Source organism: Chrysochloris asiatica, unplaced genomic scaffold (genome assembly GCF_000296735.1).
Source record: "Chrysochloris asiatica unplaced genomic scaffold, ChrAsi1.0 scaffold00021, whole genome shotgun sequence".
Classification (NCBI taxonomy): Eukaryota; Metazoa; Chordata; class Mammalia; order Afrosoricida; family Chrysochloridae; genus Chrysochloris; species Chrysochloris asiatica.
Window position 1 is genome coordinate 24,001,040 of NW_006408539.1, and position 21,930 is coordinate 24,022,969.

At 42.0% G+C, this 21,930-nt stretch overlaps 1 protein-coding gene across 1 annotated transcript in view; it reads left to right on the forward strand.

The window, feature by feature from the left end:
• The window catches only part of DOK6 (docking protein 6), a 535,367-nt gene that overhangs the window by 423,795 nt on the left and 89,642 nt on the right, over nt 1–21,930 (forward strand). The window contains 3 exon segments of the mRNA XM_006837551.1: nt 8,166–8,192; nt 8,622–8,639; nt 13,193–13,331. Coding sequence (XP_006837614.1) covers nt 8,166–8,192; nt 8,622–8,639; nt 13,193–13,331 — 184 coding nt within the window.

The following is a 21,930-nucleotide window of genomic DNA, read 5'->3' on the forward strand; positions in this document are numbered from 1 at the left end:
AGGTGCTCTGGGGAAAAGATAGCTTAGCCTCTCTGAGAGCCAAAATGAATTTCCAAAAGGCAACATTACTAGAGCTCGACAATCAAAATCTTCCGCTGCAGGAGAGCCTAGCTGAAAAATGACCTTTATATGCACTGGTGAAATAGCAAAGTGATTTTGTTTCCCTCTCAAATCTTGTCTGTGTTGGTGGAAGATTTCCCCAGTGCAAAAGCTTTCATTTGGCTGGGAAAGTAGTTTTTCACAACAAAGTCTGGTGGGGACCGGGCGCTGCAAGAGTGTTAGTGGGCCTATTGAGGGCACTGTGGGCTGCCACCTTCACAGGAAGTGCAGCCTCCTGGGGTGGGGGTGGGGGGAAATGAGCTTAAGCCAGACATGCTCAGAAGCACAAAGAACATTTGGAAAGGAGGATGTTTGAGCTCTCCATCCGTGTCTCACCATCACATTCGTCACGTCTTTTGTCTCCTGTTTGCAGTGTGCTTCCACATTGGGACCCTCTTCAGACTCCTTGGACTTTGTTTTTGTTACGTAGTGCCCTGTATAGGGCCTCTGAGGCTGTAAATCTTTGTGGGAGCAGAAAGCCTCATCTCTTCAGGGATCCTCATTGATGTATAATATATTTACATTATATTATTATAAGCAACCATTTGAGATCAGAAGGGCAGGCTTTGTCCAAGGACAAAGTTCAGAAGGGTTAGGAAAGAAGCAGGAATGAAGGCAGGAATCACAGGATAGAAATAGGCTACACAATGTTAAATTGAGAGGGGATTGCAGTCAGTGAGAATGAAGCAAAATGTGTGTGAATTGCTGAATGGTTAACTGATGGCTGCTGTCAACCTTCATCCAGTTCAAAATAAAAAGTTAAAAAAAAAAAAAAAAACCTGCATATAATTGAGATAATAAAATCAATCCTAACACAAAAAAAGAAAATCAAATGTAGATATTCTGTAGGCAGTAAATGATCTTTGATGAGAGGATAGCATATGTGATGAGCACTTGCAAGGAACTTTAACAAGCAAAGATGGAGTATTTTTCATGGAAAGTGCTTTGCTTCATCATAGGGACTTTACAGTATGTAGCCAATGGCTGTGACCACTGAGAAAAACAAAAGAAAATGTATACTATCTCAATTCTCATTATGTCTCAAGGGGAAGAGAGTTAATTTTTCTCAAGTCCTCGCCTTGGGATCTTTTTATTCTGTTCTTTAAAACAGTCTGTGCTGGGCTGAAAGCAGGAGAAAACAGTCCTGGAAACTTCCATCTCCTCTAAGTTTTCATAGCATTTCATTTGAGCTGAGACACAGTGGCTAGGAGGCAGTGCCCAGTGACCACTCCCTCTGTCCTCTGCTTTTCCCTTCTCAGCCTGCCCACTTGAACCAAGGGATCTGCAGGGTCTCAAAGAGCCTGATGTGCAGTCACTAGCTCTTGTCAGTTTTACAAAGAGCTTGAAGTTAGTAGCATTGTCTGTTACCACTTAGGGCTGTCTGTGTCTCCAGTCCTCATCCTAATCCACCGGGAATGTGTTGTCCTCAAACAAACCTCTGCCTATCAAGACCCACCAACCACAGCAGCTCTTGGTTCTTGAAATTACCCTCTCCAGAAAAGCAAAACTCCATTTCTGGAAATGCTTCTCAGTTACATAAGTGACTGATTCAGTCTAGGTGGCAAATAATACTCATCCCCCCCCTCCACCACCACCACTGGCCCCCTCAGCTCTCTGGAGTGTGTATAATGAATCACTGGGATATTTCTGGAAACATGAATGAAATGTGCATTAAGTCCAGGCATGGTAATAGTGAGCTGGAGGCTGGAGGGAGAGTACAGAGCACTCAGAGGTGGCCTGAATCCACTTGCTGGGGCCACCTACCCATCGCCAAGCACTGTGCCTGCCAGAGCGCCTTGCATACGTTTAGTGGCTGATGAATGTCTCTTGAATGAATCAACAAGCCAATCAGAATGTGTCCAGCAGGAATACTCTCTGTGGTCCTTGGTTCACTCCTCCATTTATTGGAGCAGAAACCATCCTGGTTTTGCTGTAAAAGCCCTCCTTCTCAAACTTTAGTTTTTATTTAAAGTTTGAACGCCTGCAGTTTTTTACTGAAACATCTGCAGTCTCTATTTAAAATACAGATTTCAGTCCACATCTGGATTGAATTGTGTGCCCCCAAAAGTTATGTTGAAATCTAACCCTAGTTCCTATCAATGTGACCTTGTTTATAAATAGTTTTTTCTGTTGTTCTCAGTTACATTAAACAGATCTGTGGTTAGGTGCCAGTGCATTGACTCCGACTCTTAGGAACCCTATATTACAGGCCCCACAGGAGTTCCTAGGCCAAGATCTATACTGGAGCACATGACCAAATTCTTCTCTTGCAGAGTCACTGGGTGTGTTCAAACCACAGACTGACCTTTCAGTTAGCATCTGAGCACTTAACCACTGTGCCACCAGACCTCCTTTAAAGAAGGCATGTTTGTTGTTATTTATGCCCTTGAGTGGATTCAAACTCATAATGATTCTGTGTGACAATGTAGAACTGCCTCAGGGCTCTGATCCCTTCTTATTAAAAGGAAGAACAGGCATGGAAACTGAGTCACCTGGTGACGGGGTTGGGGACTGGGTTGTGATGGGAGGAGGAGACACTGAAAATATAAGAATGCCAAGTATTGCTGGTAGCTGCTAGAAGCGAGGAGAGAGGCATGGCCCAGTTCCTTTCCCAAAGCCCTCAGATGAAATCAGCACGGCCACTATCTGATGTGAATTTACAGTCTCCAGCACTGAGACAAGAAGTGTGTGCTCTTTAAAGCCACCCACTTGGAGCTAATTTGTTATGGAGCACAAGGAAATAAGGAAATAAGCCAGGGCATATCATCAGAAACCGGATGGAGTGCAAACACAGGAGACAAATGCATCACAATGGAAGGGAGGAGAGTGGAAGATTCCAGCAGGAATAACACACCCCTGTGAGGCCCCATCAATGACCTTCCCCTGCTTCCCTCCTCTCACTGCGGGATGTCTAGCAGGCAGCCTGTCACCCTCCTGTCTCAGAGCTAAGTTCTCACCAGTCTGCAGCTTACATTATCAGTGAACTGCAGGTCAGCACACTCAGCCAAGGTTGGGGCACCATGAGCAGAGATACATACATCCAAAATATTCTCCAAGGATAGGACTCTGAGAATACCTCCTACATTCGAAATGCTTGGCACCACTTCCTGAGCTTATTCTGATCTTCAGTCCCTCTTTTCTGGATCCTATGACCTTTCCTGTTCCCAGAATATTGCTAACTTGTTCAATGAAAAATGTTCTTGTTTGAGTGATCCTATTCTCAACTCCTTGTAGATTTGATTTAACTCACTGACCTTTCCCATACCTTGGGTTTGGGGGTTGGGGAAGTAGTGTGTAGGTTTTGTGTGTGTGTGTGTGTGTGCTTATTTGCTGCAGTTGCTGCTCTCACACCCCATAGGGTTCCTTCAGTTTCTTACCAAGCATCAATCTCAACCAAGAGATTGCTCTTCAACCACTATGGCAGAGTCTCCTAATTCCAGATGTGAGTTTCATCGCAGAAGGGATTTTAGGGCTCAAGTGCACCATTCCCCTAGCAACCCTTTCTTCATGTTGGATTCTTTGCAGAAGTGGCTGAAATCTAGATCATCAGAGCCTGTTACAGCGCATACCAGCTCAGCACTGACCCTCTAAAAATACTTATCTGGCATTGGCTCCTTCCGTGAGTTATTTTGTTTGCCCATAATAAACTCTTGAGTTTTAATACTAATCAAACTAAGATAGACTCATCTTGCTCCAAATCTTCAAGTGGTTATGGAGGTGAGACAGTATTGTTTGTGGAGGAACTGGGAAAAGATGTTGGCAGAAATTTAAGGAAAAAATATTTTCGCACCGATTCATCGTCAGACTATAGATCTGGCCCAACAAGGATATAAAGGGGAGATCACAGAAAATAAAGGCTTTTTCCCATAATTCTTATAGACAAGGGAATGAGGGTGTTAACTATAGGAAATTGTGAATAGTTACAACTGTTAAATACTCAAGAATTTAACCCATGACACAATGTGAAGAATGCAACCAATGCCACTGAACTGTGCATGAAGGAGTGGCTGGTTGCATGTTTTGATCTGTATATTTTCACCAAGTACAATTTTTTTAAGAATTTAACACAATTTAGTTGGGCAAATAAAACAGACACTTTTCCCTTTTCTCTCTGATAATTCTCATGAACACCCTGTCAGTGAGGAGCAGGCAATTTGGCCGTGCCATTGTGACTTGTCCTTTCCTGATGCCTCATCTTGGTGTTAGACTGGTCTGCTTCCCTTTTCCAGTTCTCTGTAGCTGGGTGTTTGAACAGAGTTTTACGTTATGTTATGGAGTAAAGGGTGCTAGGTCCAAACACCATTGGAGCTGGGCTGCCAACATGTGCCTGTGCCCACCAGACTGTTGGGAAGAATATGCTGGTGGTCTCTGCTAGAAGATCGAATCCTGACTCTCTTCTTCAGTCTCCGTGTCCCCTCACCCTTCTGTTCTCCGGCTGTGTATTCGAATACAAGACTATATGGCACAAGCATCAGCTCACCTATCCAGACACAAACTTATTCCACCGCCTGTGTTTTTCAGAATATAAGCCCAGATAAGGAGCTCTGGTAGCGTAGTGGTTATGAATCGGGCTGCGAACCTTAAGGTCAGCGGTTCGAAACTACCAGCTGCTCTGCGGGAGAAAGATAAGGCTTTCTACTCCCGTAAAGATTTACACCCTCAGAAACCCTATACAGGGTAGCTATGGGTCGGAACCGACTCGACGGCACTTAACAACAACAACAACAAAGGACAGTGGGATCCAGCTCACTCCGTGCGTTCTGTCCCTTCTTGTCCTTCTCTACTCCAAAGTCACCCCCACCCAGAGGGAACGCGGAAGTCACCCAAGTTCTCTCTGCTGCTTAGTCATCTAAACCTGACCCTTGACAATACGGAACAGCCTGCCTCACTACAAACTCAAAATCTTATTTGGAATTTCAGAAGCAGAATACAGATTCCATATTTCTTTTGTCATAACAACGTTCCCCAACCACTGCCTTTCTGTGGATTATGATTCCTAGTAACCCTGTATAGGGTTTCTGAGACTGTACACATTCCTGGGAGCAGACAGCCTGATCTTTTCACCATGGAGTGGCTGGTGGGTTTGAACCGACTACCTTGCTGTTAGTAGTCCAGTACTTATCCTATAACTCCACACCAGGACTCCATTATTCTAGTAGCCTTCTCTTCCTGCCACACTCTTCCAGGTCTGGCTGCGCATATGGCTCTAAGTGAAGAGAATGGTTTCTTGGATCACATGGGCAGCATTTTTCACTCTCACCACCAGCAGACTTGAAGAAAGCCCAAGTGAGTCTCAGCGGAAAGAGAGCCTCACAAACAATATCCATCATGAAGCAAGCATGAAAATGAGGAGAAATTCCTCTGTTAAAATCATCTTTGTGGGCATCAATGACAGTAAATGCAGAGGGTTCCATTCCTCTCTCTCAGGATAGCAGATCTCATTGGGTAGAAGAGGGTGGATAAGATGGAAGGCAGAGATGCACCTCACAAAAAGAGTGGCTGTGGACAGTAGGGGTGACAGCAGATGTGGAGGCAGAGAGGGTGAGACTGTCCAACAGCAGTCCTGGGACTACTGAAGCTCATTAAGTAAGACACTGAGTTGATGTTTGATTGAGATGTGTGTGGATGAGCCCTGCTGTGAACTCCTTGGTCCCAATGATGGCCGGTATATTCCTGTTTCCTGGACTCTGAAACAAGATGTCTCCAGTAAAATCCACTCCTTCTTACCTCATGTGGAGGTGCCTATGCAGGCAAAGGAAAGACTCAAGAAAAGATCCAAGGCAAGGCTGAGGAAATACAACATGGGAGAATTCATGTTGTGTAGGTACCAGTTAGTTTTTGAGATTACAACAATAAATTGAGTTTAAAATACACCAATGACTTAAAAGGTGGCTCTGTACAATAACCACTGGACTGTGAACCACAAGATTGGTGGTTTGAGCCCATGAGTTGCTCCCAAGGAGAAAGATGAGGTTTTCTGCTTCTGCAAAGATTTATAGCACCAAAAACCCTATATAGCATCACTATGAGCTAAACCCAATTCAAGATAACTTAACAACCACTACCATCACCTCTTAAATGAAAAGCCAAAGCTAAGTTATGAACTTCTTTTGTATATGAGACCTTAACCATGAGGCCAAACCTGCTATTTTTAAAAATAAAATCAAGACTCAAAAATGGCTAAGAACAGGGTAAATCCTAATTTCTTCATATGTCAGACTTGTACTTCATCTGTTTTTTTGAGGACGTTCAATGGCAGCATCTCTTGGCTTTGCTCTGTTACATGACTTGATGTGGCGTAGGAATCTGGCAACACTCTTTGGAGGTGAAGGGGAAAGGTGTGCCAGAGGGAATAATGGAAAATCCATTCCAACATGAAAAGGGAAAGACATTCTCAGAAGTCAGCTTCCCTACATGGCACCTCCTCATTCTCTTGGTGAGGGCAGTAAGCACATGCTTTAGTCAGTGTCATTTCCTTTGACTTCTTTTCTTATGTAACAATAGCATCAGCAAATGGAGAAATGCTATTGCCTTTATTGGAAAGTAGATGGAGAACCGGGTGAAAAAGCTCATCCGATTATTGATTTTCTGTTTCTCCCTATTAGCCATCTATTTCCCAAGGAATGGTTACTTCTACAGTTTTTGTCCGGCAAAGCAGGCAGCCCAAGTGACAGCTTCAGCTTAATGGACAGGAAGGGGTAAAACGGCCGGCAGGTACAAGAGGCACTAATACCAGATCCTTCAACACCAGGACCTTTAACTGATGCTTACTGAATTCAAATTCAAATAAATTGAAACAAAACCCCAAATCTATTGCCATTGAGTCCATTCTGACTCACAGCGACCCTACAGGACAGAGACGAACTGCCCCAGAGGGTTTCCGATCTTGACAGGAGCAGATTGCCCCATCTTTCACCGGCAGCAGACTTAAACTGGCAACCTTTTGGTTAGCAAGTGAACTCTTAACTGCTGATCTACCAGGACTCCTTGAATTCTGAAGACACACCATGAGTTGGTTCCAATTCATAGAGATCCTATAGAACTGAGTAGAACTGCCCCACAGGGTTTGTAAGACAGTGAGTGTAAATCTTCACAGAAGCAGACTGTCACATCTGCAAAGTGGTATTAAACTCAGGACTGTGGCTAAGTGTGACCAGAGAAAAAGGGTTGCATAAAAAAATGAACAGTTAGAAAAAAGAAATACTGTTAACTGATGGTACATGGAGGGGATTATCATCATTGTAATGAAACAAAGAATATGCTTTGTTGAATGTGAAACTGATGATCTGCTCTGTAAATTTTCACTCAATTCACAATAAAAACTTTAAAAAGAAAAATCAACAATTGACCACTGATTGAACAATATGGCAAAAGGCAATTTAATGTATTAACACAATAACAAAAATATTCAACATAAAAGGTGAATGCAAGTTAACAAGAGAGTCCCTGCCTTTCCCAGTCAGGGTCTCTAGCTTTTATTATGTCTCTTGAGTTTTTGTTTTTTTTTTTTACTTTACAAAAGGAGACTTGGGTTTTGCGCTAACGCTTTTTTTTTTTTTTTTTTTTTTAGTGTTCTATGAAGTAATGTCAGTTCAACTATTTTCCCTTCAGTATGTTTGTCCCATTCATTCTTTTCTTTCAACATGTCTGTCTTTTTAATATAAAGTAAAAGTTTCATTTTCAAATTATTAACCAGACTAAGTCATGTGGTTTGCCAGTTTTTTCTTGTTTTGCTATTAGAATCATACAGTCAGCAGTTTGAATCCACCAGCCCCTCTGCTGAAGAGAGCTGAGGTTTTCTGCTCCCATAAAGATTTATAGCCTCAGTAACCCTATAGAGTATCACTATGAGTCAGAATTGACTTCATGGCAGGAGATTTGGGGTTTTTTAAATCTGTTTTAACCTCACCCACCAATACGTAATAAGGAGCTCTGGTAGCGTAGTGGTTACGAATCAGGCTGTGAACCGCAAGGTTAGCAGTTTGAAACTACCAGCTGCTCTGCGGGAGAAAGATGAGGCTTTCTGCTCCCATGAAGATTTACAGCCTCGGAAACCCTGTTCAGAGTCGCTATGGGTAGGAACCAACTCGACGGCACTTAACAACAACAACAACAACCAATACGTAATAACTATTAGTTGTTTCTTGTGTTGTACCAGGGATTTTAAAAAACAATCAAATATGCTCCTAAGTCTTCTCACAAAAACATATTTTACAACAATGACACATTTTTATCTAGTTTCATTTAGAGATCTGTTCCATCTCTGTTAACAGTAATAATTGTAGTTTTTAATAAATTAGAATGTTATAGGCACTTTTCTATGATTTGCAAATATGAACTCATTTTTATCCTCAAACAATCCTATGAAATAAACAACTAATATTGTACTTATTCTATAGATGAGATGTTTCCAGCATTGTGAGTTTCAAATCGGTTTTCTAGTTTTGATCTACCTGTTGACACTGTATCCCTCCTTCCTTACTGTTTTAAAGTAGTTTTACACAGACACATTTATTGTATAGTGGTTACGAATCAGGTCAGCCGTTTGAGACTACCAGCTGTTCCGCAGGAGAAAGATGAGGCTTTCTGCTCCCGTAAAGATTTACAGCCTTGGAAACTCTGTACAGGGTCACTATGAGTCGGAACCAACTCCACGGCACATAACAACAACTGTTTTAAAGTAGTTTTACACAGACACATTTATTGATTTTCCTTACTGTTTTAAAGTATTTTTACACAGACACATTCACTGATATTTTATCACCGTTGGTCTTGCACCCTAGTTTGAAACCCCCTTTCTAAGTTGAAGTTTATATAGGAATTAGTGTTTTCTTTAGTGCCTTTTTTTTTTTTTTTTTAACCTTTTGCTTTCTTTGGCATTGAAGACAGAGATGTGTATGCAAATGTTTCCAAATAGCTCTTTGTTGAAGAGCCCAGCTTTCCTTCACTGATTCCTGGTGCTGACTTTATCTTTTATCTAATCAGACTTCTGTGCTGCTCTTTATTTTGATTGCTCATATCTGGCCTATGGTTTCTTACCACTCAACACACTCTGCCTCACCAGAGCTCTTGGTGAAACTTCAGTCTTTTCATAGCTGCTAAGGTTAATGCACTAGGCTGCTAAGTTGGTTTGAACCACAAGGTTGACAGTTCAAGCTAACCAGTCACTTCTCAGATACCCTATACTGGGTTCACTATGGGTCAGAACCCACTTGACAGCACTTTACAACAACAACAACAAGAAAGGTAAAATGCTGCTTCTCTAGATCGGAGACTGTAAGCACTTGATAAATGGATGTGACAGGTTGTCAATTTCAGCCCAGGACTGTGGAATCCTGTACTGTTACAATGTTTATTACATCATAATTAATAAAATAATAACAGGAATACAGTCACCTGTCCTCCCTACCTCTTAGAATTTGTACGTGACATAAACTATTCTGCACACCTAAAAAAGCATTTAGCGATTGTTAGATAAACAGAAATACTAATTTTGCTCAAACACTGTTGACCCACGAGCAATACAAGTTGGAATTGTGTGAATCCATTGATCCAGGATTGTTTTCAATAAGAAAGATCAGGCTTTACTGGTCACATGAAGACTATGGACACTTAGTCATCCTTCCCATCTGGAAACGAACTCACAGCAAAACCAGCCCTCCTTTAAGCCAAAGATGATGACGTGGAGCAATGGAGCATCTGGAGACTTTAGCTCCAGAGAGGAAGAGTGATTGTGTGCTGAAGACCTGGGGGCACAGGGGAAGGATTGCATGGAGGGGATTGTAACCATGGCAATGAGACGATATAAGATAGAATGAATGTAAAACCAATGTTCTCCCATGTAAACTATCACATAATTCACAATAAAACATTAAAAAAAAAAACCATCCCTCCTTTATTCCCTCCTCCTCAGCCCCCTCAACTGAAGACAACAAGGATGAAGATCTTTACGGTGGCCCACTTCCACTTGTTAGATGAGTCTGGGGGGGAATCAAAGTGAGACTCTGCTTTGGACAGTGTTGGGGGTGGGGTCAGTGCTCTGACCCCAGCACTGAGGTCAGCTGTATGCTGAAGCCTACAAGAGCTGGGACTCAAAAGACTGCCATGTTTTTCCAAGTTTTCACCTTTGGCAGATGGCAGTCTTAGCCACTTTTTAATACCACTCTTGATTTGAGGTAAATATTTGCATTTTCCTTTTCTGACAGGATTCTGCCTTAAACATATTCTGGCTCTCACATGTTTATTGAATGTTAACAAAAGCACTCTGTTAAATGTTAAACGGAAATAACATCTCTACCTTTTTATTCGCAGCAATGCAATGCTTGTTTGAAGCCAGGCAAATCTACATTGCTCATATTTTTGCCTTTTTCACAAATCAAATACAATTTTAGAACATGCCTGTTGGAGACACTTGTTGTTGTTGTTGTTAAGTACTGTGGAGTTGGTTCCAACTCATAGTGACCCTGCACAGGGTTTCTGAGGCTGTACATCTTTATGGGTGTAGAACACCTCATCTTGCTCCCGTGGAACCGCTGGTAGTTTCGAACTGCCGACCTTGAGGATAGCAGCCCGATTCATAACAACTACCCTACAAATATTCATGTTTAACTGGCCACTCTGTTCAGCTCTTCCTCAGTTAAGGATTCTTTTGCGTGTTTGCCCCTTTACTATATTTCTTCCTTTCTGATTTTCAGTTTCATGTATCACAACATACAGCACAAATATGGACTCTAGTTTGGTTTCCTTCTGGAGTCTCCAGGACCAAGGATGCAGCAGCGGTCCCACCTTCACTATATCATTCACAAAATCTAACCCACAGTACATTCCAGATGCCGAACCTCGTGCACTGCTTCTCTGTGGAGGTGCTGCTGCTGCTATGGTTGTGGGTATTGTTGTTGTTAAGTGCCTTCAAGTTGATTCCTACTCATAACAACTCTGCATAGCATTTCCAAGTTTCCAACGATCAGCTAGTTGGTTTGAATCAACAGCCTTGTAGTTAGCAGTTCAGTGCTTATCCTACAGCATGGCTGCAGTTGGATTTCTTTATCCTTGGAATCAACACAGAGAACTCATTTGTTTCACTTTGTGGAAATTCTTCATCCCCCCCACCCCCACCCCAGATTTTCCATTTCACGCTGTGTGGATTTTATGAAGATCTTTTGCAGAAGCCAAGTGCTCGTTCTGTGGGGCCCCATGGGACCTCTTTCACAGTCTCTGTAATGTCTGAAGCCTCTGGAGTCATTGCTTCCCTCAGGAAAACTCTGGAGAATGATGAAGCTTCCAAAGTCTTTTTGGTGCCTGCAGAAAGAGTGTGATCTCACGCGCATCCTGGGCGAGTCTTCTGATGTTATAACGTGAAAACCAACAACACAGAGCTCCTGAGGATTCACATCCTACTGACAGTGTGTTGGTCTTCCTGAAGGTCTTCTAGTTATTTCTAAAGCACTCATTAAAAACGTTTTTCATTTTAGAATAAATCTGCATTAATAAAATGTCCTGGTATGGTGCTGTGGGCTAAAGCTCTGGCCCACAAGGTTGGTTTGAACCACAAGGTCGGTGCTTCAAACTCACCAGGTGCTCCATGGGAATCCTCTACAGGGTCGCTACGACTCGGAACCAACTCAAAGACACTTAACAACAACGACAACATAATTCTATTAGGAACTCCGGGAGTGTAGTGGATTACAAATTTGGCTGCAAGCCACAAGATCAGCAGTTCGAATCTACCAGTCACCCCTCGGGAGAAAAATGGAAGCTCTCTGCTTCTGTAAACTTTACAGCTTAGAAACCCTATACAGGGTCACTATGAGTCAGAACCGACTCCATGATCCGACACCACCACCACTGTAATCACATTGGAGCCTTGGCGTGGCACTTTAGGGTAAGTACTAGACTGATAACCACAAGATCAGCAGTTCAAACCTACCAACTACTCCTAGGAAACACCATCAAAGGGTCACTGTGAGTAAGAACTGATTAGATGACCCTTAACAACACCAGCAAAACCTTAGTAGCTAACAACATTTTAATGGCTTCATTCCAATAAAGAAATGTGTCTTAAATGTAATTGTAAGTATATAATAGAAAAAGAATTTGTATTTGATTCCCCCCTTATATTGCATAAGAGTTTTCATTCTTATAATATGCTCTCATAAATGATACAGTAATAGTCCTATAATAGACCTTCAGATGAAAATACTATCATTAATCCAAACATTTCTCTACGGTGGATATTTAGATTAGTCCCAAATTTGTTCTGTGTTGACATTAGTAATCACATGGTTTGGGCACTTATTCTATGCTAAGCGCCACTGTAAATATGTTGTGTTTCAACTCGTTTAACTTTCATAAGGCTCTTGTATGGTGAGTACCATTTCTATTCCTGTTTTGGGAATTTGAAAGGAGGCGCTGGTGGGTAGAGCCACTTGCCCAAGGTGACACTGCTGTTAAGTGGCAGAGTTGAGATTTAAAACAAATATCTTCTATTCACCGAAGAGTGTCCTCTATGCCACGATGTTCCTTGGGTTATACCATGCTCTATTTATGGCTTGCTCAGTTTAAGCAAAAAGCTTCATTCTGAACATGCAAACCCATCAATTACAAACATTCTTCTCCTGGCTTCCTACTGCAATGAGTTTGGAAGTGCAGAGTTTTCTGAAGTTCTTTACATTTCAAGAGCCACCAACTCATAAGTGAGAATGGATTTTTATGACAAATATGAAAATCTTTCAAGATATTTTTTTCTGCTTAGATTGATTTTATTCTTGAAATATTAATAAGAGCTGCAACCAGAATCACTTTTAACTGTTCCTTTACACCGTACTGAACACTTCATCTCAAAACATCGAAATGCACGTGGATGCTTGACACCCTTAGTTTTGTGCTCATGTAGTGCTGCTGAAAGATGTGTGCCAGGCGTGCATTTGTTTGTTTATTTGCTCCCAGGTGCGTCTGCTTCCTTGATTCCTAAGGTCAAAGAGGCAGGTGAAACAGGACCAGGGTCTCTTTGACCTAGATGCCCTCATCTGCTTGAAGGCATTGACACTGTGGAACACAGGAATACCCTTGTCTCTCCTTGTCTTTGTTCTCACAGAATGTGTGACACGGGAGAAGGACTGTTCACCTTTCAAACGAGGGAAGGAGAGATGATCTATCAGAAGGTCCATTCTGCAACACTGGCCATAGCTGAGCAACACGAAAGATTGATGCTAGAAATGGAACAGAAGGCCCGGGTAAGGTCCCTCTTTGGCAGTAATGCATGCTGTGAGTTTGCCTCATTCATGTCAGCACCCATCTCTACCCCCGCCCCATCCCAAGTGCTCACCTTGTTACTGACCCTTTTCACCTCTCTAATGCCTGTTGTTGTTAAAGTGCCGTCGCATAGAAACCCTGTATAGAGTTTCCAAGGAGCAGCTGGTAAGCTTGAACCACCAACTTTGCAGTTCAAATGACCTTGCAGTCCAACCCATTAACCTGCAGTGTCATACCAGGACGCCCTCTAATACCTACTCAGCCACAAACCCACGGCTGGCAAATAGATTTCAACTCATTGTGACCCAATAGGACAAGGTAGAAAGCCCCCATAGGGTTTCCAAGGTTGAAGTCTTTAGGTAAGCAGATGGCTACATCTTCCTTCCACAGAGCACCTGCTGAGTTCCAACTGCAGCTGAGCACTTAACAACATTGTACTACCAGGGGTCCTCAACACCTACCTACCCAGTATATCACAGAAGTAGTTGTTTGTGGACTACATACAGGTATCGATGTGTCTACCTGTGACCTGTGATCAGTCATAGGAGACTAAATCAAACCAAATCCATTGCCATTGAATCGAGTCTGACCCATATAACAACTCTATAGGACAGAGTGGACACTTCCCCCAGCAAAGGGTGTCCAAGGCTGTATTTGTATGGAAACAGATGGTCCACTTCATCCTCCTGCGGAGGGGCTGATGGGATCTAACCAATGACCTCTCTATGAAAGGGTCAGAGTTTAGGATTGGAATTCACAGGGATTAGACTAGGAAACGGTGCCTCTACATAGAGGTGGGTGATCATAGAGTCTAATGTGGACCCATAATAAGTAGGAAAATGATGCCGGTCCCAGAAAGGTTGCCATTGGATATGTGTTTACCTTTATCCTGGGTTCTCTGAAACACCTAGCTTCTATATTTCAGAGCCGTAATTCATACGCTTTACTCCTAATGTGGTGCTGTAGGATAAGCACTCGATTGGAAGATCAGTTTGAACCACAAGGTTGGCAGTTCAAACTCAGCAGCTGCTCCTCGGAAACCCTATACAGGGTCACTATGAATCAGACTGCCCTGCTAGCACTTAACAACAACAACTAATTTGCAGAGTAAGCAATGGAATGACTATTGGTTCTACTCTTCAGGGTGGACAGAGATGCCTTAGAGTTTATTTTATCTTCAGGAGGACAAGAGTTTTTCTGGCAAATAAGTGTGAATATCAGTAAAACACTCATAAATCTAGTTTACAGTGACAGTTCTGTTTGTGGTACACAGATAAGTTTTACCTTAAAAATGTTCTTAATTTCACAGTATTTTGTGGTGTAAAAGATGATTCTCTTTTAAAGAACACAGATGTTTAACAAACAAGCTTGATATTTTTCTTATGCTTATAATGTTTTGCAATACTACATGAAGAATTTTGCCTCCATCTGGATAAGGGAGTCCTGGTATGGCGCTATGGATTAATGCGCCAGACTGCAAAGCTGTTTGAACTGCAAGGTTTGTGGTTCAAGCTCACCAACCGCTCCTTGGAAACCCTATCCAGGGTTGCTATGGGTCTGGACTGACTCGATGGCACTTAACAACAACAAACTGGATAAGAAGTCTTGGGGTGGCACTGTGGCTTAATGCACTGGATTGCAGAGTTGGTTTGAACTGCAAGGTTGGTGGTTCAAGCTCACCATCCATTCCTTGGGAACCCTATACAGGGTCTCTATGGGTAGGAACAGAGTCGACAGCTCCTAACAGCAACAACATTCTGGGACATGGTACACAGCCTTCCCAGAACCCTCACTGACAGTGCAGAACAGTCTCCAACTGGAGATTTTGGCTCTTCCTGGGATGAATGAATTTCCAGAATGAGAGAGATTCTGAAGACGTGGTTGCACAATTGCATTTATTCAGCATGTGAATAACATATTCTAATGAGAAATTCACTGCGTCATTTACTGAGTAGGGTAATAATAAGACTGGTCTTCTCTACAGCTTTTGAACCATTGTAATAGTTATCGAACTGACCTGATATTTTCATAGTAGTTAAGATCAGGTAAGAATGTGGAACTTGTCAATCTCAAATTCTCTCCGATCCTTGCTCACTCACTACCAACCCATCTATGTAACCAGCCGAGGTGTATTTCCAAGCAAAATGAATAAATGTGGACAGCACTTGCTCTTAATCAAGAGTTGCATTTCAGCTTTACTTCTAGTTCTTCTATACAGGCAAAAATGTGCCAAAGTAGAGTCACTTAAATTATGTTTTCACAAAGGAAATTCAGGAGCTGTCTAAATAACCTTAACGTAATTGTCCACTGTAAAGGAGAAGAACACTGTGTGCCCTTTGTGTGAATTTCAACCGCACCATTCACTGATTGGGTATGTTGTTGTTATGTGCAGTCCCATTGGTGCCTACTCAAAACAAACCAGCTTCCGAGTTTGTTTATTTGCAGGAGCAGAAAGCCTGTCTTTCTCCCACAGAGCAACTGGTGATAGACACAAACCCTTGACCTTACAGTTTTTAATCAAACACTTATACTGCAGGGCCAACAAGCTCCCCTGTTGGGTATGCTATTAGTGTTGTTAGGTGCCGTTTTGTCAGTTCCAACTATACCCAATGCACGAGAGAATGAAAGACACTAACTGGCCCTGCGCCATCCTCGCAGTTGTCATGCATGAGCCCGCTGCTGCTGGCATTGTGTCAGTAGATGAGTGAGTGCCTCTAGCGCTGCATCAGTTTGTTGAATGATTTCTATTTGTATTCTGTCAATTCCTAGAACCTTGTTTTTCACCATTGCCTTCAGTGCAACTTAGACTTCTTCCTTCAGTACCACTGGCTCTTGATTATAAGCTATCTCTTGAAATGGTGGAAGATCAACCATTTCTTTTTGGTACAGTGACTGTATATTTCTTCCATCTTCTTTTGATGCTTTCTGCATCATTCAATATTTTGCCCATTGTTGTTGTTGTTCAGTTCCATGGCATCATTTCCAACTCACAGCGACCCTGGATAGGGTTTCTGAGGAGTGGTTGGTGAGCTTGAACCACTGACCTTGCAGTTCAAACCAACCTTGCAGTCCAGTGCATTAGGTCACAGAGCCATAGAATCCTTCAGTATTACAAGTTGTGGCTCAAATTTCTTCTTCAGCTCTTTCAACTTGAGCATGTTCTTCTCTTTGTTTTTCAAACTCCAGCTCTTTCCACACATTTTATTACAATACTTGACTTCTTGAGCTACCCTTTGAAATTTTTCTGTTCAGGTCTTTTACCTCCTCATTTCTTCCATTTGCTTTAGCATCAGTATGCTGGAGAGCAAGTTTCAGAGTCTCTTCTGACATCTTTTCATTCATTTCTTCTTCAATGACCTTTTGCTTTCTTCCTATATACTGTTAGTGCTGGGTACAGCAACATGTAAAAACATAAATACCTTCATGAACTTATGAAGACAACATCTCAAAGGAGTATGGTACTGTTGGCAAACAAACATAGAATGTACATGTTATTTCTGTCAAAATATCCAGTGATTTGAGCATGCTGTTTCATCTCTGTTGTTGTTGTCAGGTGCCATCGAGTCGGAACCGACTCATAGCACAGCAGAACGAAACAATGCTCGATCCTGGGCCAACCTCACCACCGCTGCCACCCCCGAGTCCATCAATGATGCCACCTGGCCGATCCATCTCGTTGGAGGTCTTCCTCTTTTTCTCTGACCCTCCACCCTACCCAGCATGACATCCTTCTCCAACGATTGTTTCCTCCGGACTACATGTCCAAAGTAGGAGAGACGAAGCTTAGCCATCCTGGCCTCCAAGGAGCACTCTGGCTGCACCTCTTCCAAAACAGATCTATTGGTTCTTTTGGCAGTTTCATCTCTAGATGCCTCATTTTCCTGTGCCTGTAAAATGGGATGTCTGGTGTACTCATTTGGTTGTTATGAGGATTTTCTGTATTGATAACACATAAAGGATTGAGAACCCTCCTGATGCATAGGTAGTAGCAGTAAAATGACCTCTGTGAGGAGGAGGAGGACGTAGCTGGTGGAAAAATCATGCATAGTTCTAAGACTTACAGTGACTGGAAACTCTTGCATTGTTGTTTCCACATTGGTTAAATTCTTTCAAACCCTTTCAAGGTTTTCTAAAAAAAAGTTTTTCCAGCTACGTAGGTAAAACAAAATGTCATTCACTTTTGCGTTGATGTCATGTGCTTATAATGCCCTTTGAAGTGGAAAGACAGGCTAAGGGTGGACAACCTTAGAGAGTTTACAACCAGAGATGCAGGCAGTATGGTGTCCCCATGAGTCAGAGAAGCGTTACGCCATAGATCTGCATGCTGGAGCTGGGCACTGTGTGGCTGATGTCCATGATGTTGTTGTTATTAAGTGTCATCGAGTCAATTATGACTCAGTGACCCTGTATATGGTTTCCAAGGAATGGTTGGTGGATTTGAACTTCTGACCTTGCAGTTAGTGCAGTGCTTATCCTATAAATCCTTCTTGGGATTAGAGAGGCCATCACTTGATGCACACAGGCAAAGTATTCAGTTCATTTCCAACTATACTTGATAGCCAGACTTTTCTCTGAAATTCAGTGTTAGAAAAAATGATCACATCTAGTCCATTCTTCAAAAGAAGCTGCACTGATGACGTATTCTCAAGCTGCCGCATCTTGATAGGTAGCCCGAGTCCCCAGTGCTCTAGGCCCCAAACCAAAGTCTCCCGAGACTCTAGATACAACTTTTGCTTTCAAGAAACCTCCTGTCAATGCACACGACTTTTTGTAAGAGCCAATTAAGTTATTTTTAGGAAGTTCCAACAAATATGAATAGTCTAAAAATCATTAACTTTTCACTCAGTTCAATAAAATGACGTCCTGTACAATTCATAAAGTAGGCGCATGTATAACTTAGGAGTTCGAAATGTACCAATAAAACCTATCTAAAATACAAAATGTTACATTCCAATTATTATGATGTCCACATTACCAAATAAGAAGATGGCATTACTAGTGGACTCCCCAGTGTTGAAACAAGGCTATGTGTGATTAATACTGATCAGATAGAAAAATATCATCATCATTGAAAAGGGGATGTTAAAGAGTCTACACAATTAAGTAACAAGTGAGCTATGTAAGCAATGAATGTCTAAAACATAGTTGTTCTGACAATTGGAACATTTTACTCTCATCCTTTAAAGGAGAGATCACTGAAGAGTATACTGGGCAAGAGAGATCTATAAACTTGCATGACAATGTCTCAGACACTCTTAAAGCAAGTGGACATTTTTAATCTTTAATCTTTAGACATCCTATGGTTTTCCCTTATTTGTTACCTCCTTTGTGGGGGGGGGGGGGAGGACACATGAATAAATATATTCTGATATATTTCTCTAATCTAATTAGGCAATATTTCTGCCCTTGCTTGAAGAATTTGATATTTAAGTTTTCCCAGCATTGTGAATAAATGTAAAGAACTATAAAAAGAACACTTACATTGAGGAAACTGTTACAAGTGTGTACGTTGATTACCTACGTGCAGAAACAATGAAAGAATTTGTTCATATTAATTGATTCAAGTAAGGAGATTTTCAATAGACTATTTTTCAACTACTCACAAGTTGTAAAGTGCCTCCTCTGTGTTTGATACAATGGTAAGAGGCATATATGAGAAGAAAGATAAATGGTTGGTTTCCTTTTAAATGAAATCAAATAGTTTGTACTGCCCAGAGCAAAATTATCTTATATCCTTAATGTTCTTAAAATATCCAAAGTTTCCTATATCTGAATTTATTCAGATGAGTATGACATCAACTTCATAAAAATTGGATAAACAATAATGAATACACCACATTGGTTTGTTCGAATTGTCAAGACAGTGGAATCAGGTTAATTTCTTAGATAGTGAGATCACTGGACAGTGAGCTCATTAAAGGGCTCTGGTGGATTAGTGCTTAAGCACTTGGCTGGTAACTGGAAGGTCAGCAGTTTGAACCCAATAGCCACTCCATGGGAGAAAGATGTGGCCTTTGACTTCTGTAAAGATGTGTAGCTTTAGGAAGTGTGTAGGAAGTTCTGCTCTGTCCTACAGTGTCACTGTGGGTCAGAATCGACAAAACAACAACAGGTTGACATTTTGGGGGGTGGGAGAAGGGGTTCAACTTATTGGAAGCTCCCCCATTAAGCATCCAAAAAGACTAAGTTCTGCTGTGTGAGAGAACACCCTTCCCCATGGCTGTCATGGAAAAAGAGATCTGTCTTAAGTAGTCTCTATGTTTTCTTCATTTATTAACCCCCTGTTGTCGCTGCTGCTGCTACAGCTGTTGCTAGATGCCGTCGAATTGGTTCCCACTCATAGGTTAAGCCCTGTTTAGTGTTTCCGAGACGGTAAGTCTTTACAGGAGCAGAAAGTCTCACGTTACTCCTGCAGGGTGGCTGGTGGATTCTAAAATCCACGGCACTACCAGCGTTCCTTATGAACCCCATACTAGTAGTGGTTACGAATCAGGCTGCTAATCTCACAGTCAGCAGTTCAAAACCACCAGCTGTTCCATGGGAGAAAGATGAGGCTTTCTGCTCCCGTAAAGATTTACAGCCTTGGAAACCCTGTACAGGATCACTATGACTCGGAACCGACTCCACGGTATATAACAACAACAATAGTGGTTACAAATCGGGCTGCTAATCTCAAGGTCAGCAGCTCGAAACTACCAGCTGTTCCATGGGAGAAAGATGAGGCTTTCTGCTCCTGTTAAGATTTACAGCCTAGGAAACCCTGTACAGACAGGGTCACTGTGAGTTGGAACCAATGCCACGGCACATAACAACAATGACATAACAAGGCTTGCTTTACAAAGTTTTGTTCTTCAAATACATGGAAGATTTTACCATAATAAACTTTACACTAGAACTGTATCTAAGAGATCATTAATACTCAAATATTTGAGAAAGTTATTAAAGCTAAATACTTAAACAAAATGACACCCCAAGGATTCTTTCTAACTGCAGAGAGGCCATTGTTGACCTTAGAACCAACGTAGTCCATCAGATTGAGTTGTCACAAGAATCTATTGCTGTCTCCTGCATGTGCATTGCTGTAAGGAAGATTTGTGAGTGTCTTTGTGATAGAAGCCATTCATCAGAAACCATGTCACAGACGCACCAAGGTGACTTCCTCTCAGTATGACTTGCCTTTTGAGGTTGAGTACTCAGTGAAATCATCATGGAAGAAAAGACCTCAAGTGGCCTAAAATCATTTGCCTTTAGAGTTTCATGAACACACACACACGAGGTGAAAGAAAGCTTTCTTTTTACATTTGTCTTTATGTTTTTAATCTAAATGAGTGTTAAGTGCCATTGAGTTGGTTCCCACTCATAGAGACCATGTATAGGGTTTCCAAAAGTGACTGGTAAGTTTGAACTGCTGAACTTATGGTTCAAACTGGCCTTGCGGTCTAGTGCTTCATCCCACAATGCCACGCCAGGACTCCAAATAAGTGTTAGACAAGGGTATGTCAAAAGTCTAATTCATACAAAACATAATGTGTTTAAAAAAGTCTCTGTAATCAGTGGACGGCTGCAGATTAAGTTCTCCCAGTAATATGTGTGTTAGTCTCATTGTTGTTTTTGTTGTTGTTGTTAAGTGCCGTGGAGTTGATTCCGACTCATAGCGACCCTGCACAGGGTTTCCGAGGCTGTAAATCTTTACGGGAGCAGAACACCTCATCTTTCTCCCGTGGATCTGCTAGTAGTTTCGAACTGCTGATTTTGCGGTTCACAGCCCGATTCGTAACCATTATGCTACCAGAGCTCCTTGTTGTTAAGTGCCGTTAAGTCAGTTCTAAGTCATAGCAACACTGTATAGGGTTTCCAAGGAGCAGCTACTGAGCTTGAGCTGCTGACCTTGTGGTTCAAACTGACCTTGCAGCCCAACGCATTAACCCACAGCGCCACTCCTTAGTCACATTGTTGTTGTTGTGAAGTGCCGTCAAGTCGGTTCCAACCCATAGCGACCCTGTATAGGGTTTCCGGGGAGCAGCTGGTGAGCTTGAACCACCGACGCTGCAATTTAAACAGCTTTGCAGTCTGATGCATTAAACCACAGCGCCACACCAGGACTCCTTAGTCACATTTGTTGTTGTTGTTGTTGTTAAGTGCTGTCAAGTCGATTCCGACTCATAGCGACCCTGTATAGGGTTTCCAAGGAGCAGCTTGTGAGCTTGAACTACTGATCTTGCAGTTCAAACAGTTTTGCAGTCACATTGTTGCTATGAAGGGCCATTGTGTCAGTTCCGTGCCTTTAAATCACAGGATACTTTTTTTTTTTCTCTTTGCCATGGAAAAAAACTATTTTGAAGTCACAGCTAGTATCAAATTTATAACAAAACTCAAGTCGACATCTTCCCAAATCATTGGAACTTTAGTGGATGACTACAGACAAGTTCTCTGAGTAATATATTTGTCTTAGTCTCATTGTTGTTGTTGTTAAATACCGTCAAGTCAATTCTGACCCATAGGGACCCTGTATAGGGTTTCCAAGGAGTAGCTGGTGAGCTTGAACCTTGTATGTAGTTCAAACAACTTTGCAGTCTGATG